Genomic DNA, 24,141 nt, shown 5'->3' with positions numbered 1-24,141 from the left:
GATTGAGGTCAGACTGACAGGCCTACAATTATTCTGGTCATCCCATTTACCCTTTTAAAGTACTGCACAACATTAGCTTTCCTCCAGTTTTCTGGAACTTCTCTGGTGTTCCAAGACTTATTGAATATCAGCCCGGACAGTCCAGTGAGCTCCTGAGCGAGCTCTTTAAAACTCTTGGATGCAAGTTTATTTCAACTCGTTGATTTAAAAATGTCTAACTTTAGTAGCTGCTGTTTAACATCCTTTGACATACTAGTAGAATGGAAATAATGTTATCATATGATATGACTACGTCATCTGTTTTTCCCCTAAATACAGAACAAATATTTATTGAACACTTCTGCATTTTCAGCATTATTAATGATAATTCTATCATTTCTATCTAGTAATGGACCAATACCATTGTTAGGATTCTTTTTGTTCCTCATATGCTTAAAAAAAAACTGCTTATTGTCCTTAACTCTGCTGGCCATACATCTCTCCTTGTGTCCCTTTGCTTCCCTTATCAGTTTTCTAAAATTCCTAGTTTCTGATTTATATTAATTACTGTCAACTTCCCCTTTCTTCCAGTTGTTGCATTTTTATAGCTGCTTTCACATCTCCTCTAAACCAGGTTGTTTTTTTTAATCAGTATAGCCTTCTTCCTCAATTGTGGGATTGTGGCTTTGGGGCATCTAGTAAAGTGTTCTTAAACAATTCCCAATTTTCATTTGTATTTTTCTGATTAAAGTCTTGGTTTGCACATGGGAAATTCCTTTGCATATGTGGGGTTTTATACCACTGTTGGGGTTGTGTTCAGGTTTTGTCTCACAACACTTAGCTTGTCAGTTTTCAGTGCTGCTTGGCTTACTTTGTACTGCTCTTCTTTGTTCCATAGCTCACAAGACACTAGTCTGCAGCCATGTTTGCAGGTTTTAAAAAGCTGAATAAATACAACCTCAAAGAAATAAGATGCTGGTCTAGTAGTCTGAAAAGAAATATATAACCTGAATGCCCCTGGGAGTCAACACATACAAAGTTTGAAACATCTTTTCCCCTTGTTAGGCCCCTCATTATATCCTGCTCTGAATCTTGGCTCCCAGTCTAATGTGGCACCTTCCATCATGCCCCAGCTGAAGACACCTTCACAGCCACAGTAGGTTATTGGGTGTTCTTGCAAAGTTATATTAAAAAAAGCACAAAGAAGCCTGGCTTAAGACAGCCACCCAATGGGCCAACAAAACTTGGTTGCCTGATGTACACAGGACTTTCACTGAAGGTCAACTTAGTTCACGCTGGAAAGCTTGGGGATGTTTTAAAGATACCTCTGAAGACAAGGCTTGCTTATTGGAAACGGCCCTGAGTGCAGGTTTCAGTGTATCAATCACCCAGTGAGACATAAAAATATCTAAGGAACTGAGGTACACTTAAGGGGAATTCCCTGCCCCCTCTGCTGATTCAGTAGGACCAGCTGTGTGTTGCAGCAGGTTTGTGGGTGATCAGAACAAGGCCAGGATGTTGCAAGACTTGAAAAAACAACTTTAATATCTTCTTTCCCTTAGCTCGTTGTGGGACACTCGTAAAAAGATTTATTGATCACCCTGAATTGCAACTGCACCAGTATCACCAGCATTTCGTAGGAATGGAGACTTAGACCTGCTACGGTTATTTTATTGCCCTTCATAGATAGATTCCAACATCTTATCTTTGCTGGAGATAGAAGGGCCTTTTAAATGCTTTCCACAGTATTTTCTTCATTCTTTTGTCAGTTCAGTGGTGACTGAACATCAGTGTCCCTTATCTCTTATGTGCTGCTTAAACCAAAACATTTGATGAAAAAAATGAAACATTGTGAAATGGAAGTTGATAGTCTTCCCTACTCTCATTTGTTTTTATAGCTCAGATGTAGAATGTTGGTTGCACAAACTCTACCGCATCTGGGTACATTTAGAAGAAAAATTCGAACCAAACCACATGTAATTGCCCTCCATTTTCACTTCCTTTCCCATCAGTGCTAATTGCAAAACGTGTGTGTAAACAGTGACTTCATTCTGATCCTCCTGCTTGACATTCACCTAATCTGGAAGTATTTCTGCTGCTCCCTCCACACTCTCATCTGACTGCTAAACTGCATCGCCCTCACTTCCTCAGTGAGTTGTGATGACCCAACCATTGAATGAAGGGGGGGCTGCACAGTATAAGGCCTTGTCTGCCTGCGAGTTATTGTACTCAGCCTCTGGAGCACCCTCTTGCATCAGGGTGCAATGCTGGAAGGGGCCCTTGTCTCCAGTGCCTCCTGGAAGCTGTCTGCCTCTCACCAGGTCTCTTGTGGCTCAGCCCTCTGGCCAAGTCATAAAGTTCAGTCCCCTTCTCGGGTAGCACAAGGTCCAACTGATAGTCCAAGCTAAATATCCAAATAATAATTCTTCTGCCCTCAGGCTCCATTGCAGTGTTTCTATGGGCCCTTCCTCAGGTCTCCCTCCCAGGAGCCTGACCTACTCCTGCGGAGTTCTTCCTTCGTTACTTCTGGTCTGAGCAGGGTTTTCCCTCACTGCCTGCCTGGCAGGTTCCCCTAGACATCTCCCTACTCTTGTCAGACCTAGCTCAGGACTTCCCACACAGGAGCCTAACCTACCCCCTGGGGCCCTTCTACCTATCTTTGTCCCTGGTTAAGCCCTAGCTCAGAGCTTCTACCCCCACAGGTGCTGGACCCTGCTCTGCAATCCACCCTCTCCCCACTGAACTCCTAGCTCTGTGTAAGTAGCAGTTCATGATTCCCTGCAGCTGGGATCACTAATGATCATTAAATGGCCACATCACTATCAGCCAGGGGCTAGCTACCATGTGACAGAGAAGGCTGAGCCTGGCTTGCCTTGAGGGCCCGCCAGTGACCTTCCCCTAGATAGGGTTTATTGGGATAGCTATTCCAGCAAACCCTCCTACTGTAAGCGCAGCTTATACCAGCAAAAGTGTACTTTTACTGCTGTAGTTTATTTCATTCAGGTAATTGGTATCTGATTACTCCAACAAAAGAGTGCTTTTACCAGCATAGCTTATACAAGCGCCCCACATAGAATCATAGAATATCAGGGTTGGAAGGGACCCCAGAAGGTCATCTAGTCCAACCCCCTGCTCAAAGCAGGACCAATTCCCAGTTAAATCATCCCAGCCAGGGCTTTGTCAAGCCTGACCTTAAAAACCTCTAAGGAAGGAGATTCTACCACCTCCCTAGGTAACGCATTCCAGTGTTTCACCACCCTCCTAGTGAAAAAGTTTTTCCTAATATCCAATCTAAACCTCCCCCTAACATGAAGTTACCTATACGGCAAAAGGACTTCTTTTGCATCTGCTTGAGGGCTTTTGCCAATATAAAAGTGTCCTAATAAAACTATACCCCTAACCAACATTACTATACCAACAAAAGTTTTTAATGTAGATCAGACCTAAGAAGCCTTGTCTCTGTATATAAGGCCTTGGAATCAGAAATAATGGGAAGAAAAACAAGAACAAGATGCATGACAATTAGATGTGTTCTTTGACCAGCTCTTGAAGTTTGTCAGAGGGAGTGTTTGTCAGAGTGACTAACTCTTATGCAACAAACTTTTTTGTGTAAATGTGTTAGATGGGGTGGGATCTGAGTTACTACAGAAAATTCTTTCCTGGGTATCTGGCTGGTGAATCTTGCCCATATGCTCAGGGTTTAGCTGATGGCCATATTTGGGGTTGGGAAGGAATTTTCCTCCAGGGCAGATTGGAAGAGGCCCTGGAGGTTTTTCACCTTCCTCTGTAGCATGGGGCACGGGTCACTTGCTGGAGGATTCTCTGCTCCTTGAAGTCTTTAAACCACGATTTGAAGACTTCAATAGCTCAGACATAGGTGAGAGGTTTTTTGCAGGAGTGGGTTGGTGAGAGAGATTCTGTGGCCTGCGTTGTGCAGGAGGTCGGACTAGATGATCAAAATGGTCCCTTCTGACCTTAATATCTATGAATCTATTTGGCAAGCTGAAATCCGGAGGTGCTCTGCTGGCACAAGTTCTTGTAAGCATTGCATGGCATAGCATTGCTTTCCCTGGTGTCAGACACTGATATTTATGAACGTGACATCTGTATGCAGATATTTCTATCTTCATCATGTCACCACTTTTAATACAAGCTGACAAGCCCAGCCAGCTGGTAGTTTCCAAGGTAGGGATATAAACAGGATGCAAACAGAGATCCATTTACTTATAAAGGAAAAGAATAGAATTCACCCAGCAGCACTGCTATTCGATGACATACAGCTTAAAGCAAGAGCTCTGTGTAAGGGCCTAGGAAGATCCCTTCAAGATTCCCAGCTAGGAGTTCAAAACAACTGAAGATACTGGTCTCAAAGAATGAATCCCAAGTTTTGCACTGGGCCCAGCATATGGCTGGTCAGGACTGTTCAGGAAGCTGATGGATCTGTTAACAACAAGTTTAATGCAGTTATGCATGAAGCTCCCAGTAACCAGAGATACTCAACTATATTCTGAACTCAGCATTTACTGTGATTGCGGTAGGTCAATTGTTTCAGCAGGAACATTTGCTTAGAGTACTCACACTGAGAAACAACAGATCCTTGAAAAGGAAACTATTCCAATGATTCATTTACCTGGTTTATTCCCCTCCCTTGTTTGCATTTCCCACAAGAGTGCATTCTCCTCTCTCTACTCCTGATTTGGATTGTGGTTTTTGAGAACACAGCCAGTGGGCTGGCTTTGACAGTTACCCTTCACTCAGGAGAAGCTGGATGCTGTCCCATTATTGAGTGCTGACAATATGCTCAGTGTGGTACAGAACACAAAACAGATTAGAAATCTGCCCCAAGCAGATTACAATCAAACTACTAAATCCTCCTTGCCTGATTCCTGTGGATAGCCCCATTGGTTATTTGTCATGGTGTGTGTCTGAGTTCACAGAAATTGTGTTTTTTTGGCTTTGTTTATCACAATTTAGTTAAACCCTGATGCTGCACAGCTGTTGCCTCTCTCTCTATTACTCAGAGATTATCAAGACAATCTTGTAAACATACAGTTGCAGGTCTCAGTCAACTGATCATAGAATTGTGATTGTTGCTTAACACCTTGGGTAAAATCGATTTAGAGACCAAGCCCTGGTCTACACGGGGGGTGGGTGGGTTAGGGTTAGTTGGACAAGTTATTGTCTCTGTGTGTCAATCAGTGCAGTGAGGATAACAATCCCTCCCCTCCTTTGTAAAGAGCCATGCAAGAGTACAGTATTGCTACTTTGTAGGTGTGAGACGTTATCTGCCTCAGGCTGGAAGCTTTCTTCTAAGGAAGGGTCAGGGTTCATAGAATCCTAGAGTATCAGGGTTGGAAGGGACCTCAGGAGGTCATCTAGTCCAACCCCCTGCTCAAAGCAGGACCAATCCCCAGTTTTTGCCCCGATCCCTGAATGGCCCCCTCAAGGATTGAACTCACAACCCTGGGTTTAGCAGGCCAATGCTCAAACCGATTGTCCCTCCCTGTTCCTAATGGACGTGAGTCTTGGGGATCCTCCCCACATATCTTAGCTTTCACCATCCTTTTCCGTTTGTATAGCTCATCAGTGGCTGGAGAGGTTCCTGTTCAGTGCTGAGAAGCACTGCAGCCTGTAGAAGTAATGCCCATTGGAGGCCGCTCCTATAGACTTCAGTGCCCACTGGGTCAGTGTTCCCTCCCTGGTGTTGTTCCCTCCATACACCTGTACCCCACTGACCTGGATGAAGCGTGCCTGGGGTCAGGAACAGAACCCTGTCTCCCTTGCGGCAGTGCAGATCACTGCCAAAATGCTACTTTTGCTTGTGTTTTGCGTCCAGTTTAATAAATGTGGGAGAGTATCTGTCCCCAGCATTGGAATTGTTAGGAACACCATCCACTGCAGAGCATCTGTTGCTGAATACATGCAGGGACTCAGCATTAAATGGCTTATGGTATCCCAAAGAAAACACACACAGGTAGGACAGGAAGAGGACATGTTATCCATACCCCTCAGAGGACTATAGAGTTAGAGATCTACAAGAGCAGAGGGTCAATCCCTTTGCCAGAGCAGAATTTAGCTCCTCAATAGAGGACTTACCAGATGTTCAACTGATCTTAGCCAAAGTTTTGGAACATGCTCTGAAGTTACCTCAAAGCCTCCTTTTACCATGAAAACAAGCCCAGCTCTCTTAACCTTGTGACTTCAGCATATCTGCTGAGGGGAAGGGAAGCCAAGAAGCAACAGAGTTGGGAGCAGGATGTGCTCATGGATTCCCCACGATCCAGGGGACTGTCCTTTGTATTCCCTATGGATCCTGTGGCCTCTAGAGCAGTGGTTCTCAAAGCTGGTCCACCTCTTGTTTAGGGAAAGCCCCTGGCACGCCAGACCGGTTTGTTTACCTGCCGCGTCCGCAGGTTCAGCCCATCGTGGCTCCCACTGGCCGCGGTTCGCTGCTCCAGGCCAATGGGGGCTGCGGGAAGGGCGGCCAGCATGTCCCTTGGCCCGCACCACTTCCCACAGCCCCTATTGGCCTGGAGCAGTGAACCATGGCCAGTGGGAGCCGCTATCGGCCGAACCTGTGGATGCGGCAGGTAAACAAACCGGTCTGATGCACCAGGGGCTTTCCCTGAATAAGCGGCAGACCAGCTTTGAGGACCACTGCTCTAGAGCCTTTCTTCAGGCTTTCCCTCCCCGACAACTAGAAAACTCCCACATGGCAAACCATACAGAATATCCACTGTAAGTATTCCAGCCCCATCGAGTGCCCTGTCACGGGGAAAGATCAAACCCCATACGCATCGCTACACCAGGGAATGGTAACGAAGTTCCCAGGTAGGTTCAGCTGCATTGGTATTAACTGAATTGGGGCCCTTGTGGAGAAGGTTCTCTGGCTCCAGCAGCTGTTTTTAGCACCATGTCAGGTAAATGTGCTCAGAGCATGTGGCTGGAAACAGCTGCTGGAGCCGGAGCCCTGTCCACACTAGGGCACCCAATGTAGCTGACACCAGTACTGCTGCCCCAAGTAGTTTAAAAGTGGGGCTTATGGAAGGCAGGACACACTGGGGAACCCAGGAGTGGGGCTGGCTGGCATGTGGAGTTTTGAAATAATAAGTTAACTTTTGCCAGCTTTGTTCTGGAATCCATCATGCCCGAGAGTTCCTACTGCCCTTTGCAGCACCTACGTGTAAAGGTCACATGAAAGGTGGGATTTAAATGGTTGCAAACCCGACCGTTTTAAAGTATGAAGGTGCAGTGGCAAAGTCCCTCAAAGCGGCCACTCAGAGGCTGGTAGTGCTCGAACACGGCAGCCGTGTTGCAGCAGAGCTAGTGAGAAAGGCGCTATATTAGTCCTCCGCCCCTTCGTGGGTCTACAGGAGACCCAGGAATAGCTCTGGGAGGCGTTTCAAAGCAGAATTAGGCCAACACAGAAGCATTTCCAGAGGCAACAGAGAAACAAACAACATATCTGAGCACTTGTGGTTCCTATATTCATTGTAGGGGAAACCATAATAAACACTGAGCAAGAAAGTGTAATTGCTATGCAAAGCATTTCAGTAAATTACATTTTAAGAGATCTGCTGGCTTTTGTTAATTTTTAATCCAGTTATTAAGACAGACCCTTGCTGTTATTTAAGTGTAGGCTTTGCATTTATCCTCTGCCAACTCTCTGCTGTTACCATCCTTCTCTAATAGAGAGAAGTGCTAATTCGTACAACACCATCCATGTTGTTCAGTCAGCAATTGTTTTTGTACATAAACAGAAGACCTGGGCACTGTCTGTGATCATAAATTCAGCCTGTTGAACTGAGTTGCCCTTAAACGCTGGGGTTTCTTACCATACATTCGTAGCTTGCACTGTTACCATAATATCTACTGTATAGGTCTTATGTGCTGTCTATAACTGGATTTTATCAAAGGGCATCTTAAAAATAAGCTGTCAGGCAAACCTGGAATATCCCGTAAACAACATATTTTTAATGTAATAAACTCCATCTCTAGATGCATTGTCTATGAAAATACCAATGAACTGCTGTCAGAAGCAGGGTGATGAGGGCCAAATTCACTACAATGGAGTTACAGCAGGGCAGAGTTTGGCCCATGATGTTTCATTGCTTCTGTTCCTGCCATTGTGTCGCACAGAATCAAAGACATTTGAGGTGGAAGGGACCTATTAGATTGTCTCCCAGCAGACAACACAGGAGTGATCCCTGGAGAGGATCTACTCTTGTTCAGCATCTTGCTCTGCCTCGCTTTCCAGAGGAGAAGCAACTCTAAATTTCATGATGAAAAGAGACTCTGAAACCCCTCCACATAAATCCAGCTCCTTAACTAGGATTTTGCCCACTGGCTACAGGAAGGTGAAACTTAACCAGCCTTTTGTTCATATTCTAGGCATAACATTCCAATAGGTCTGCACGCCAACCTGTCCGAGGGCTCTCCTGTCAGCAAGGCACTCAAGAAGAACTCCTCCCTGCTGAACAAAGACGGATTCTTCCACGGAAAGATGGGATTCAGGACAGTTCTAGCAAAAGGTCTCCTGAAAATGTCAGAGGTGGGAGAAAAAGCAGCTGACGCTACCCAAACACTTTCTATTGACATAACTTTCCCTAGAATCATTTTGCTTTATTACTCATCCATAGATCATGTGGAAAGCTTCTCGAGGTCAGAGCTCAGGGTGAGCTCCAGAATTAACATGGCCTGTGTTGGAGACTATTGTCTTGTAGTTGGAGCAGGAGCCTGGCAGGCAGGCGCTCTGGGTTCTACTCCTAGATCTGCCTTGTGACTATAGGCAAGTCACAGTGCTTTTCTGTGCCTCGGTTTCCCCACATGCGGCTATGTTATAACCGCTTACCTAAGTGGATGGGGTTTTACAGGAATTATTGTTTATAAGGTGTCCTGAAATCATTGCATGGGAAATGCAATAGAAGCACTTATTAGGATTAATTTGCCTGAAGAAAAACCGTTTGCTTCTGATAGTTATCAACTTGAAGATTCAGAGTATGTTAAACCCATTGGGTTGGTGCAAGAGGTTTTCATCTGTGTTCCAACAGGATTTTGGTAGCAAGTCAGAGAAGTTTTGTGGCTTCAATCTTGTCCCCAGTGACTCTTCTAGAACACAAAGCCACCACACAATTTAACATCTCTGGGTGGATCTTCAGGAGAGGCCCAGGAGCATAGTAACTTGTGCTAAGGTGTATAGGTGGGTCAGGGTAGGAATCACCCACACAAGGGCTGGCGAAAGCCAAGAGCCTTCACTTCCCTGTTGTTTGTGAAGAGCTGCGCATTCAGCCACGGATAACCACATTCAAGGAGAGGCTTCCCTGCGAACCTGGCAGTGGTGCCTGAAGGCCCTGGCCAGGACAGCCCCGTTGCACAGACTGAAAAGTCGGCAGTGCCTGCTTCAAAGAGCATACAGGGATGTTGGGCTCAGATTGTCAGAGCTGAATGCCTATTTCCCATTCACTTTAATGGGAACTGGAAATCCAGCTCCCTTAGGTGGCTTTGACAATCTCACTCTCCATGTATAGCCCCGTGCACACAGACCATGCTCTAGGGGCCTGATCCTAGAAAGCTAATGGGAACCCAGGGCCTTTGGCAATTACAGAGTAGAGTCCAGGGTTGGCTTTGCTGACAGTTGAGGGTGCTCAGCACCTCCGAGGAGCAGGCCCTACAAGAGTAATAATGGACGGTGTCGTGGATGGGGCGGGGTGTACTCCAGTGAATACCTTGTACCAGACATCTCCTATTCTCTGCACTAGTGACAACTCTCCCTCTCCCCCCCCCCTCCCACTGCCTGCTGTCTTCATTATTTAGGTGAAACAGGAGCTAACGGCACAAGTTGACCTCTTTCGTGAATTGACAGGTCATGTCCCTCATCACATGGACGGACACCAGCATGTTCATGTTCTCCCAGGTAGGGCGGTGGTGATATTCCTCCCAGCCCCCCAGAATTAAGGATAATTCTGCTTTGAGGGAACACCCCCCACGCCACCCCCACTCTCGATTTGCTGAATGATCCTTCACACAAAGGTATTTGGTCAGGAACTATAGCATGAAATGTCACCAGCCAGCACGAGAGGAAATTATCCTTCCTGTGCCTGAATCAGCTGCCATTTAACTTCCCTTTCACTGCCTCTAACATTGAGGATCTTCACGGTCCTAGAATGGCAGCTTCCCTTCCAGGGCTGACAGTTCAGAGCAGGGTTTTCCTCTACTAATTCCCTGCCCCTGTCACAGTTGGAGTCAAGCGGGGGACGGACAGCTGACTGGCCATTCTGAAAGTCAGAGTGTTAAAATGCTGTTGGGGGAGGTTTTTGTTCTTAAAATTGTTTTAATTTTGTCAATAACTGGGTGTTTCTTTCCCCCGCATTTTATTAGCGTCAGACATTTGAGATGATTGTGCTTAAAGGCATCATGACATGAGAAGAAGAGACCCTTTAATCCTTTGGGGGGAGGGATGGGGCAGGATGTACAGAAATACAAATGGCAGTTAGGTGACTGACTACATTTTGTGCCTTTGAACATGTTCCCTTCTCCCCCCGGATATCTGTGCTGGGCTCTCCTTAAATGGCAAGGCTCTCTGGCCTCTGCTATGCAGGAGATCTGACTAGCTGATCATGAGGGTCCCTTCTGGCCTTAAATGCTCTGAATCTATGAATCATTCTGACTCCCTGCCCAAACCAGCAGTTGTTTTGCTGCCATTCACTGCAGCTTTCTGATCTCCGCAGCACATTTCTTATAATTAAGTAGCAGGAATTGCACACAATACATTTAGGGCTCCTACGTTTCTCCCTCTCTGCTGGGCACAGAGGGGAGCAAGCGGGTGGAGAAGGATCGGGGAGAGATTTGTGGGTGGGAGGAAGGAAGCTGTGCTATACCATCCTATGCCCCTTCCTGTCACATACATGCAGTGCAGAGGTCTGTGTTCAAAGAGGCAGGTGGTCAGTCCAGTCAGAGAGGAGTCGGGAAGACATTTTATGCTGCATGTTTCCCAGACACGTCTGGATAATAGATGCTGAAAACACCCAGGGAAATTCAAGCTTCTGAGCGGAGGGTGGAGATTTCCCTGGCTTCCCTTCCAACAGAACAACTCAAATGCTGCCTGTTAATACTTAATTATAATAACAAAGAGCAATAAAGATAAGATTTAATTATAATAGGAAGAACTGATCAAATTACGCTTCCAAGCGGCCCAGGCCTGGTGAGAGAAGTGGTTGTACTGATCACACTAGATTTTGTGCAGCAGTAGGAGGTGCCAAAGCTCCTGAAGTGCTAACACCCGAGCTTCGCATGCAAACACCCAGAAGTATATCATGCACTTTGGGAGGTTTCAGCCAAGCTGTTTATCCACCATAGCTGTGGTGCTGGCTTCAGGGAGCAGTAAATGGAGTATAGCTGCTGACAAGACTGGAGAGGTTTCCGCTTCTGACAGTCTCCCAGGACAACAGTAATTGATCAGCTGAGCCTCACTTTAAGGTGTACATTGGGAGATCTGGCAGTGGGCCACAGAGCTGCTATTTCTAGGATGAGGAATTTGAAGCCCCAGCTTCAGAGCAGTTCAGGCCCCACTCTTCCAGCAAGTCTCAGAATCACAGGGCCTGACTGGAGTCACCTTTCACCCGTCAGCAGAGATTCAGATAGAGACAGAGCCTCAGATAGAGACAGAGCCTCATTCTAGGTCAATCAGCTCATTGCAGCAAAAGAAAACTTCACTGGAAGCTGGTGATTTTAGAGCAACTCGGTGAAATTGACGCATAAAGGTGCACTCAGAGCCAGCTTCTATTACCAGGGTCAGGATGTATGTGAGTCACAGTAGCTCAGGATGTATCCATCCTGAAGAGCCTCCACTGCAAAATCCCATGTTAGCAGATCATATTAAAGCTGATGATGTCTTCAAGTACAAACAGCCCCTAATGCCAATAATGCTTTGTATTTGTGGAGCACTTTCGATCCAGAGATCTCAGTGCGCTTTATGAAGGTGGGGGAGTATCTTTGTTTCCATTTTACAAATGGGATCAGTGGGGCACAGCCAGTGCACTGGAACCCTTTTAATAGTGGGGATGCTGAAAGCCAGTCCCTTTACCCCTGTCCGGGCCTCCCTCTGCCCTGCAGCTAGGACCGGGAGCAGTGCCATGTCTCTGGGAGTGGGAGACCCAGACAGGGGTAAAAGTCTGGGAGTGGGCATGGGGCCAGGAGCAGAGCCCTTGGCACAGGGCCTACAGCTGGCATCCCGTGTGCAGGGCCAGTAGCAGAGCTCCGGCTGTGGAGTAATTTTACCAGGTGCTGATGGGATTCTTTGGACCCTGTGCTTTGTGGGTGGGAGGGAGGTAAAGGGAGAAGGTCTTGGGACGCCCCACAGGTGAAGACCCTTTAAGGGGGAGAAAGGCTATGTGGAATTATATTTTTCAATTGAAAGGAAAAGGGGAGCCGATTTCCTAGTTACCTAATTTCTACCTGTAAATTCTCTCTGGCTTTTCTTGTAGAGGTTAGACGTGTGTTTGCCCAGGTGTTAGAAGAGTATGGGATCAAGTATACACGTGTGCCAATAGAACCAGGCCTTCACAGCTGTGCGTGGATAGAGCCACCTCTAATGGACTTTTATCTGGGAGTGGAAAAAGATTCCCTTGACACAGTAGATGTGTTTACAAGACATGGAATAAGGTAAGACAGACACACCCATCACATATATACATTAAAGAACTCAGATTTTACCTGGTCTTGATGTTCTTCATCTTCCCACGCAGAACATTACAGAAAGAGAGAGCAGGCATTCTCCTACCTCAAAGGGACAGTTTCTGTCATGGTTTGTGTGTCCTTTGGACTCAAGGGCACAGAGATAAACACTAGGTTAACTTATAGGAAATACCATCTTGAATCAGGTAATTGGCCTGCAGCTGCTGCTGATTTATAGCCTCCCACAGCACCAAGTGGTGGTAGACATGCGGCACTGCAGTCTCCTACTGAGACATGAGGGAAAGTGTTCTGATGAAGTGAGCTGTAGCTCACGAAAGCTCATGCTCAAATAAATTGGTTAGTCTCTAAGGTGCCACAAGTCCTCCTTTTCTTTTTGCGAATACAGACTAACACGGCTGTTCCTCTGAAACCTGTCATGAGGGAAAGTGTAAATACCAACTTCTGTTTGCAGTGCTATAGCCATGTCAGTCCTAGGATAGGAGAGAGACAAGGTGGGTGAGGTCATATCTTTCATTGGACTAGCCCCCTGTTGATGAGAGAAACACGCTTTCAGCTTCAGGACCTGAAGAAGAGCTCTGTGTGACCTCTCTCTCACCAACAGAGGTTGATCCAATAAAAGATATGACCTCACCCCCCTTGTCTCTCTGACTTCTGTTTGTTCATGTCTGTTTTACTTCCACTTCTCCATCTAGGCTCCTGTTGGCCAAAGGGACAAACTGTGATACAACAAACACATGCAAAAAAAACTATAGCAGAGAGGTGGAGGGAGACAAAATGGCTGAAGCCAAAGGGAAGCAGAGCGAGACCCATGAAACTGATCTCTAGCATCTGTGCAGGCCGTTCAAACCAGACTTCTTAAAGTGCTCCAGCCATGACTTTGTATAATTGGTATGACCCTATGTTTATTGTGTAGTAATGGTGGTTTTGTCAAATTTCATCAGTTTACAATTAAAAAGACTGAGTTGCTGTCAGTCCTGCAAACTCAGCCTGAAATCTGAAAGTCACATTGGGGTCTTGCCTGCTTATGCACCATTCGCAGTAATACAGATTAAAGCAGCCACTCACACGACATTCTGGTGCTTCCGGGAGCAGCATGGGCCCACCCCTGCTGGCATGACCTCATGTGTCCAGTGCGTGAGGTCACACCACACAGAGGAGGCTCCATCTTTAAGAGCTTGCTGCCCTGGCCCCATCAGCATAATCTTGTACAAATGGTGCATTCAAGGTCATGCCACACAGGGGTGCTATTTTTAAGAGCTGGAGGGGGCGGAGCAGAATCCCTCAGCCAATACCGAACAAAACCACATCCAGTTTTGTCCCAGTACCAGACAGGGGACAAACCTTTGAAAAAGAGGACTGTCCAGTTTAACACCAGACAAGTGGCCTTCCTAGGCCAAGTTCTGTCCTCAGTTATACCTGGGAACTTCATTGTGTTCTAATTCTGCACTCCCTTACACACATCGAACCCATTGGGGATTGCACAAGTGAAACAAGAGTTTGGCCCTGCAGCTGGAACATAGTCAACAATTCTGTTGCGAATGCATAAGAATGCATTGCCTCTGGCTCCCTGCCTCTTGGGTTTGTTGGCTCTTCAGTACTAACTGTAGTAAAACCCTGTAATTTTGTCCCTAAAGTAAGCAAGCATGTCTCTGCTATGCACAGGGGGGCAGATCTGTTAGCAAGGTTTCCCATTTTAGAGTCAAATTTAAGCTATTAGAGGTAACTATAACCTGAAACTGTGATTTACTCATTTTAAAAAAATGAAACTTTCAATAAAAACACACTATTTTCATGTCTAGTAGTAAACAATATCCTGCACGGTCACCACCCTTCCTCCCCACATTCTAAGGTGGGTCTACAGCCACAGGGCCCCAGCAAGAGCCGTACCATGACATATTTAAACATTCTCCAACTAAAACAGTGGGACTAGGGTTGACTTCATCGGGGCTGTCTGTGGGAGCAGGGTCCTCCCACACCGAACAGCCTGCAGGAATGGAGCCTTTGTTCAAAAACTGATGTGTAAAATGCCGGTGCTCTGTGTTGGCGTATGCTAATAATGAAAGGAGGAGTTATCCTGTTCAGTGGTAGTTGTATTTGATTTTATTTTGTGTTAAATATTTACACTAACAAAAGATCATGTGAAAGTAACTTTTTTTTTGAGAGTCTAAGGCTACAGCTAAGTTTCATGCCTTTTGTTCATATTAATTTTTGTATCCTCCCCCCAACAGGTGGGCTGACATTTATATCGGTTTGAGCACCATGGGCAAAAGCATGTCTGTCAGCAACATTCAGAGCGCCATTGATACTGCCGTGGCGGCTTCTGCCACCAAGGAAAACTCTCTGATGACTCAATTTTCACCTCAACATCAGCAAAGCAGAACAGTCACAATTGAACTGATGGTACATCCAGGGTACCCCACTATTCCACCTGTTGGCGGCTGTGGAGAAGGACCGGATGATTTTTCACAGTCATGGGAACGCTTGCATGAACTCCAAACATTAATGAATCCAGAGTTGCAAAGCTATTACAAAACAAGGAACATTCAACTTTGTGCATTTAAAGATCTTTAAGCAAGAGAAGCTAAATATAGCTTGTGGCGGGGGGTGGGTGGGGGATATGTCGCTGATCATATACCTCTCGTTAACGCAGAAGGGAACTGTGAATGGACTGGCAGCAGCCTATATTTACAGTAATTTGAAATACCTGGACTCTCCAAAGCACCTAGCGGCAATATCCCAGCCTGTATCTCTCTCATTGTCATCAGAGTTGTAAAACACCCCAGCTGATTGGAAAGCGATGGATTTCCTGTGTGTAACATATTCACGCTCCACCCCAAAATTTAACTTGAAAGCCAAGGCCCAACTGACAGACTAACAATTAGTCAGTTCCTGCAGATGCTGCAATAGCAGATCCACACACGGCTGACAATCACACATCAACTTTTGGAAGATTTTGTGTGTATGAGGTGGCAGCGATTAGTTGCAAAAAGATACATAGCCCAGACTTAGCTGGCCCGGGGAGGCTGATTTTTTGTCAGCCTAGTAGCTTTGAGCATTCCCCTTTTTAAAGTAGTTAAATAGTCAGAAATTACTGTATTTTTCTTTCATTTTTTTACTGTTGCAGCTTTACTCATGCCTACAGAAAAGGAATGGTCACTGCAGGCCTTTTATTTTTTTTTCACTAAAAGTAATCAACTCATGCTATTAGCCTTCTGCTGCCTTCAATCATACTCCACACAAGTAGCTGGATGCAGAGTTACTGTTCTATTTAAGTAGGCTCTAGGCATTACGCAGTCGAAAGAAAGTCATTTTAATGACAGCACTTCCAGACAGGCTTTTTAGATGACTTTACAAGAACAGCAACCATTGATAGTTCATGAAGAATGTTACCTGTAAAAATCCTACCATCGCCTGTCAATACAACATACTCTTCCCTTTCATGAGCTAGTTCCTGTGATGGCCACTTACTGTAAACATGAAGATAGTCTAAGGTCTAGAGGGAGTAATGACAATGAGAAGGGCAAAACAAAACTCTGATTATCATCAGTGCTTTCTAATTTCTCCAGTTCCTGGCACCATTTGCTACAGTCTACTACAGGTCAGTTTTCATTCATCTAGTACTTTCTGAAAAATCCTCCTTGAGGTATGTTTCAGAGTAACAGCCGTGTTAGTCTGTATTCACAAAAAGAAAAGGAGGACTTGTGGCACCTTAGAGTCTAACAAATTTATTTGAGCATGAGCTTTCATGAGCTACATGCATCCGACGAAGTGAGCAGTAGCTCACGAAAGCTTATGCTCAAATAAATTGGTTAGTCTCTGGTGCCACAAGTACTCCTTTTCTCCTTGAGGTATGAGATTTTTCTAAGCTTAGTGAATCCAAAGTGTAGTTTAATGTGTCAGTGTTGTTCCGCCATCTTGGATTTATAAAGAGATGGAAAAATGCACTTCATCCCAGCCTGACCAGAATTTTTCCCCTTTTAGACAACGCAAACCTCATTTTAGCACAATGTGTTTATTTTTATAAAGTCTTAACTGTTTGAAGCATAAACTGTAGAAAAATCAAAGTCTACAACTGCCCAGTCATACCAGGGCTGTGTGCTCAGAGGCCATAATTTTTTCCCATGATTAACAGGACCTAGTTGGCCTCGGGTTCCTAACCAACTAGGAACTTTCTTTGGGTAAGGGGAAAAAACCCAAACAAAACTAACATTAATGCACTATTAAGATTGCTATATCAAGCACCTTTCAGGGCAATTCCATAAATTTAGATTATACCACAATATTAATTCCCGATTTACAATCTGTATTGTAATATGTACATGGTGTACAATGTGGGTGAGGCAAAATTACAAAAGAAACCAATTTCTGGAAGTGCTTGATATGTCAAACAACTTTACATTAATACCAGTCTTTACATTTAGTGGTAAAGTTTCCAGGTTACTGATTGTGATAAAGTAGAATAAAAGAACAAGGACTGGAAGCGTTGCACTCAGCCATGAAAGAATGAGATTGTAAAAGTGCTGTTAGAAGTATGAGTGCCATCTAGTGTTTGATTATATGTTTTTCATGTGCAGTAATATGCCTGGAGGGACTGTGGATTATCTAATACTGGATCGCAGATTTTTACACATTACCTTGTTTTATTACATAATTTTTAACCTTTGATTTATTCTCATGAGTACTTACTATGAATTTTCTTTGATCACACAATCATCAGAACATCTTCTCTTTTCTACTGTTTGTGCTCATTTTCTGCTGCCTTCACCTGCACTGAACACTGTGAAATCAGCATGAGTGGCCTTAACCGATTCAGTTCTGTACTGTGAATATTAGATAATTTTGTAAATGTCCATCTTTTTAAATACATAGGACAAAAACAGGATTTTAACAGTCAAATGAATTGAAAGCACTTTCAGGTGGAAGTGTGAGTAAAGAACTCCTCATTTTAAGTACATGGACTTTTAGCTGAACTATTTTTATGTAAATAGGGAAATGATAAAGTGCTCTGAGAAAGTCTTGAGAGATATGAAGTTCACAAGAAGAATACTCAACAAACCAACGATAAGCTTTCCTTGTATACAGATATTTTCAAAATTCAGTCCCTCTAAAAATAAATCATGCCACAAAGCCTTTGAGAGCCTTTTTATTACAGATAGCAGAATGGAATTGCAGAAAGCCTACACCAATACTCTTGGGTGTATCGTTTCACCAGGATGCTGTAGTTTGGGGTTTTAAACTGGATGTTTAGAACTGAGCATGGCTTAGAGAACCAGATAGGACAAGAGCTTGAATTCCTGAGTTAACACAGGACTGGCTTAGTACTCTTCATTTGTCTACTCCCACTTCAACCATACAGTACACATACTTATTTGGTCTGTATCTTTTGCAAAGAGAGTCACCTATAAGTAAAAGCTACTACTTGTGTTTCACATCTTGTGGTTTGGGTACTGGACTATAAAGAAAGCAAGAAGAGAACTGAGATTAATATTTTTTTCCACCTAACCCCTACACATAAAATTAGATAATAGGCACGACCTTGCTCTAGGCTGATGTGAATTTGAACTGCAGTTCCTGGAATTATCCAACCTCTTCAGTTCCCTTTCAGTGGTATCTAATGGCACCAATTCACATGTATGCAGCATTTATCCTGAGAGGTTTACAATCAGAAGGTATATTCACTTTTATATAGAAACAAGAGTGACAAACAGGTGCTACAGTTTTTATAAATATGAAAGGATAATTTGGGCAATGGCAAATTTCCATGCTAACAGACGTGATCAAGAGGAGAGAAAAAACAGTGGGCCATTTAGGTATCTGTTGCAGAAGTTACACACACTTCAGTTTGACAGATAATTTGGCTTTTTTTTTTTTTATTATGAATCAGTGAGCGTGAATGAAACAAAATCAGTACGAACTTTCTGCAAATGAAGACACAAAGATGAGAAAATCTGGTAATAGACAGTGCTCTCACCAAGCCTGAAAACACTTAGGAAATGCAAGTTTCCTTAAATAAGGTGACCACGGTTTAACTTTATTTACCTGCCAAAGAATCTGTCTAAGAATACTTAAACATGAAAGTTTTTAAGGTCCCTCACTTTTAAAATGTTTTACTTTTCAACAAAGGTACTGGGCTGTCATTCTTTATGCTAAATTCTGAATCAAAGCTGGATCTAGATAAAAAGGGCTGGGCAGAAAAGACCGGAAACATACAAGACATTAAAACCTAAAGGGTCTCTACTGCTCCCTACACACACAAAAGTCCTGAAACATTGCAAAGACAGAGGCTGTACTAATGCTGATCGTAGGAGTACAAATAACCATCTGGGTGTGAAGAATTTACTAATACAGCTTCCTGCACATCAAAATGATATGCACTCCTAATTTCTGGAAATCAACCTGCTTGTTCAATAAGATATCAAAATTCTAATGATTGGGAAGAGAAGGCGGTTTGTGTGGCTATGACCTCACTTTAGATTTAGGGGGGAAAAACAGGCAGTTAAAAAATATGAAAAACAGATTATAAAGGGTACTGAGTCCTGAACAGTCCTTTTTTCTGAGCAGGCATGCCTTGGATTGAAGGGAAAATAACTTATTCAGGTAAAAATAAGATAGGAAGGAGTGTTACTTTAAATACTCATTGAATCATCTAACTCAAGCATAGTATATTATTTCTTACAGATATTTATGAACAGTACTAGTGAAATGTATTCTAGTTATTAGTTTATTGCTTAATGCTATTCTCATATCATTTTCAAAAAAAGAATCATACAATAATTGGGGGGGAGGGGTTTGCCATCCCAAAAAATACAGATGGTTTCATAATACATTTTGATGGAAAGATGTACTCAAATGATTAGCCGTGGTATCAGATTTAGCTTTTAATTTCAAAATTAACATTTCCAAAAAGTATTGATTTTTAATTCAAACACAGTTTGTTACTTTGGTACCTATTGGTCCCCAATTTCTGAAACTCTTCTAAAGTGGTTGAAATGCTGTTCTGTGCAATTTTTTCCTAGCTAGTCTGCATAGATATTAAGAATTAAAGTGAAAGAACTTCATAATCACATTCCACTATTCATTTGCTAGAGAATTTTTTTTTTCAGTTTTCCAAAACCAGCACATAAGTCATATTTTAATTCAATCACGCACACAAAACTTGGGTTTCCCCATTTAATAAACATTATTGTGGTAACATCAGCCAGATTTACATAAGACCTAGGCTTTGTTTCTGATTGTTTTTGTGGGGGGGTTGTTTTTGTTTATTATGTTACAAACTGAAGTTAAGGGGAACTTGCAACCTAAGTTCCACAAAGAACAGTGCAACATCTAAAGAGAAAAGTAAACAGAACTACCAAACATTCAACCATTTTCTGTCAGGACAGGAATATATGTTTTCTAAGACATCAGTTTGGGGGAAGAAAATTAAATGAAAAATTAAATGAACGCAAGATAGTGGGAACTGCAAGGGAAAATAAGAAATAGCCACAACCTTTTGAATTTTAAGGGCAGAATATAAGTCTAAGATATTTTTGATAAATTCTGACAAGAAAAAGAAACAGCATCCTTTAAAGTATACTGAAGCAGTGATTTTTAAACAAAGAAAGCAGAACTAGAACATCTTAAATGTTTAATCCTTTCTTTACAGGTTACCTAGACCACTTTTGATTAAGAAAACTGTAGAAAGTTAGTAACAGCCACAAGTTAACACCAAAAGGTGGCACTTGTCAATTTTCCATAGAGTCCTGCTTTGTGGTGTGTCTGAAATGCACTGCTCCGGATCTTCTAACACACGTTGCTGACATCAATTGTGTCAGATTTTAGTCCACTGGTCGCTTTTCACCATATTTCTTTGTAAACTCTTCAGCGTTCTTACAGAATTTTTTACGGTCCTTAGAGTATTCTTCAGCTAGGTCAGCCCGAAGGGGGTGCTCGGGCTGTGGGTCATTCACCAGTGCTATGAGGGACTGGATTACTGTCAAAAGAAGCACAAGTACTGTCAGTGACTTGAACATTTAATTTTTAAATAGCCAAAATGTAAGAGTGATGCACTAAAAATAAGAGTTTAAATGGTGTTAAAGAATGTCCCTATAAATCTGTATGCTTTCCAAAGACAGACCAATACATTGTACGAACAAGTACATAGCAACCGCACGCAGTTCAAAATTTTAGGTTGGTAGTGATTCTGAATTCATAATTCATCTCAAGAAGGGAAAAACTGGAAGTTGACACTAGAAAACTAATAGACAAATCCCATACAGCTCAAACTGCATTCCAGATTTTCTGGCAAGTAACTGGCGCGACTGATGAAACATATTTTATTTAGCTGTATATGGAAGAAACTACCATTGTTACAAACAACCTGGTCTAAAATGAATACAATAAATTGGATATTCTCTCATTTCCTGAAACAATTTCTACCATTACTCCAACATGAATTGCCAAATATACCTGCTGGTGAAGATATACTGGATGAACAAACTGGTAATACTTCAGAGTGATTCTCACCCCAATATTCATGACCATGCTCTAAAAACGTCAATGTTCTTCATGAGAAATGTCTGTCTTAACCACATTAACCTAAACTAGACTCAGCACTCAAATTATGGACTTGGCAAACTGCTGTGAAATCTAAAGCTACTTTGTTTTTTATGTTCCTTTGGCCATTAGGAACTAATTAGCTAAATTGACAGGCTGCAGCAATCACAAATTCTCATACTGTACTACACGGTGTGCAGTCATTGAAAGGAATATGCACAAATGGAAGCTAGGTTATCTGCGATAAGTATCTTAGATCTACAGAAAATAGGTGTGTAGAAAAAAACAGGAGTTCACTGTCTGACGTTCATTCATCATACCCCAATCCAGTCAGATTTCAGGGTCTCAAACAATATACAGCATTGCTCCCCTGCTTTTCAGGCAACTATGCCAAAACTTTATTAACTTAATATTTTCCACACTGGTAACCAGCTGTCATATGGAATGGAAAGCAGCTCTCTGGAATGTTCGGGTATAAAAATCATTTGAAGGAAGTTTCCCTCCCTCAACACCACAGTTGCTTGATAAATATAGTACTTGTAGAAGAGGGAAGTCTCTACTATAGTCTCTACTACAGCACTGAAATGCGCTACAGACTTTTGTAACATGTTGCAAAGTCTGTAGCAAAATTCAAGGGGCATGGTTAACACACAGTTCAGTCTCATTAATGCTATAAAGATGAACCATATTATAATCTTGTGGGAGGATAACTGTTTGGACATGTTTTTGAGAGTTTGGAATGGCCTCAAATCAGGCTACAAATTACTGTTCTCCTGCAGGCATATCATCTTCCTTCTCCATACTTCCCAACTTTAAATGCACTCATATTTCCCCATGCTCAACTCCACAACAGTGTCTCAGCAGATGAGGATTTGGACTCTGTTCATCACTTGGGCATTTATCACATCATTTCAGAGTTCACCAAAATGGTAACTAGAATACTACATTCAGGTGCTTCTGCCAGAGGGTCTAATGTATTGCATTCACATTACTCACCCATCTGGGAGCGAGGAACATAGCTCGAGACCAAAACTTGGATCCCAGTAGGATAACCTATTCCTCTACTTCTAAGGTAGGGGCTGGCTTACATGTGCTTATCTTAAACTAGAGTTGTTTAAATAAAGTAGTGAAATCAGCCAATATCAACACAATTGACTTATGAGACAGCTGCATCTGAGAGCTGCCACCATACTAAGCCAAATATCAACACTAGAGTATGCCACAGCTCCTCTTTCACAGACATTACATAATTAAATGAAAAAAATATTACAGCAATATTTAACACACACAAGTCAGGCCCTAAAATAGTATTAAGATGAGTTAACAGTAATGCAATCACAATGCACATGTATCTTTTTAATATTAAGTGGCTGTAACCTTAAAATGTAGTATAGCCTTAAGAGGTGCATTTGGTATATGAAAGGTGTGATGAGTTGAGACCCCTAAACTTTCCTTTTTCCTGACATTTGTGTGTTTAAAGCTATCATGATACTGCATTGAGTGACGCTGCATTTTTCCCTTTGGTTCCTGCAGACTTTAAAAGTCATATCTTGCAGCACAGCATGGGGATGAGGAAGAGTGCAGGGGACTGGACTAGATGATCGAGGTCCCTTCTAGTCTTACGGTAAGAGGAATGTGCATGTCAGCCAGACTGGCAATATTTGGTTGCAGACAGTTTTATGCAAGGCTGGGGCAACAAGCAGTGAATTCACATTGTGAAGACTCTGCCATTGCAAGAGAGAAACTGAATTTTTAAACACAGCATAAACTTGCAAAATGCAGCAAAAATCAGCAATGTTTTTTCACCCAGGATTTCTCCAGATTCCTGATTTTAAGGCAGTTTTATTTTTCCCCTTGTTTATTTTAAAAAGAGGATTTTGCTATTTTCAATTATTAGTATCAGCTGAAGCTGCTAAGCAAAGCCCAGGTGTTAGGCCAAGTAGAGAGACTATATAGTTCTCCTTTTACTCTTCTGTACCAGACACACTCTGAAGCACCATTTTAAGTTTTTAGCAGATGCACAGTCCCAACTTAAATTTTCCCCCAAATTTGGCTAAAGGGCTATTCCTCCTGGAGGACTCACCATGTGATAGATTTGGTGGTTTTTATTTGGCTATTTAAGTTACTGGTGGGCAAAAATACTTCAATTAGTTTCCTAAATCCTTCTCTGGGCTGAGATCAGACATAGTATTAGGAAGTTATGAGTATATGGAAGTGAAAAGGGGAGGTCAGAGATGTAAGGGTTTTCATGGACATCCATATTAACTATAGTATTTGTTTATTGTCAACACATAGTTCACGGCAAGAAACTGACAGATGGGGACTAGGAGAAGGGAAATTTTTGGTCAAGGATACCTGCACAGACTCTGCCTCCTACATAAAAAAAAGCTCTTCGTGGTCACTAAAGCTCTGATGAAATATAGAATCTCTCTATTATTAATTTGGGTTTATAACACTAAAAAAAGCCCATACAAAAAAGGAGCTCCCTAACAATAGTTATACTTACAATAGTCACCCAGCAGCATTCAATACCAATATATAAACCAATTAGCTCAGCCAGCCAGCATCAAACGGAGACAAATTCTCAGCCTGACAATAAATGGAAATAGAAAAGTCCCTCAAACCCAACCGTACCCTAAAATGTTTAAGGTCTTATCCAAGAGACCTCCACCTAAGTCTCAGAGTACTCAATTTATCATCTTTTAAGAACTAAGAGAGGAGCCATCTTTGTTAGGATTTGAATCTGTCGTTCTATGGTTTCCAGGTATTTCAAACCTGACGCTCTGATCATCAGTGATGGAGCTCCACAGCAACACATGCTAAGTCATGGCATTATCCTAACATATCACTGAAGATCAACCACCACTGATTCACTACATTCCCAGAGGTGGTACTCCATTGCACAAACCTACAGACAACAGATACCTTGGGATA

General features: G+C 42.9%; 2 protein-coding genes across 7 annotated transcripts in view; one reads left to right on the top strand and one right to left on the bottom strand.

The window, feature by feature from the left end:
• The window catches only part of YDJC (YdjC chitooligosaccharide deacetylase homolog), a 26,729-nt gene extending 8,925 nt beyond the window's left edge, over positions 1 to 17,804 (top strand). For 3 of the 4 annotated variants that reach the window (XM_073313519.1, XM_073313521.1, XM_073313520.1), the window contains 4 exons: positions 8,371 to 8,530; positions 9,793 to 9,892; positions 12,462 to 12,639; positions 14,901 to 17,804. In XM_073313519.1, the coding sequence (XP_073169620.1) occupies positions 8,371 to 8,530; positions 9,793 to 9,892; positions 12,462 to 12,639; positions 14,901 to 15,243 (781 nt within the window). In that variant the 3' untranslated portion in view covers positions 15,244 to 17,804. Of the gene's footprint in view, positions 1 to 8,370; positions 8,531 to 9,792; positions 9,893 to 12,461; positions 12,640 to 13,364; positions 13,561 to 14,900 lie in introns of all 4 variants that reach the window. The other variant, XR_012155139.1, reaches the window with a different exon arrangement.
• Positions 17,800 to 24,141, bottom strand: part of UBE2L3 (ubiquitin conjugating enzyme E2 L3) — a 22,364-nt gene continuing 16,022 nt past the window's right edge. For all 3 annotated transcript variants that reach the window (XM_073313523.1, XM_073313524.1, XM_073313522.1), the window contains exon 4: positions 17,800 to 20,644. In XM_073313523.1, coding sequence (XP_073169624.1) covers positions 20,490 to 20,644 — 155 coding nt within the window. In that variant the 3' untranslated portion in view covers positions 17,800 to 20,489. The remainder of the gene's footprint in view (positions 20,645 to 24,141) is intronic.

Source organism: Lepidochelys kempii, chromosome 15, assembly GCF_965140265.1.
Source record: "Lepidochelys kempii isolate rLepKem1 chromosome 15, rLepKem1.hap2, whole genome shotgun sequence".
NCBI lineage: Eukaryota > Metazoa > Chordata > Testudines > Cheloniidae > Lepidochelys > Lepidochelys kempii.
This window is presented reverse-complemented; position numbering and strand designations above follow the sequence as displayed.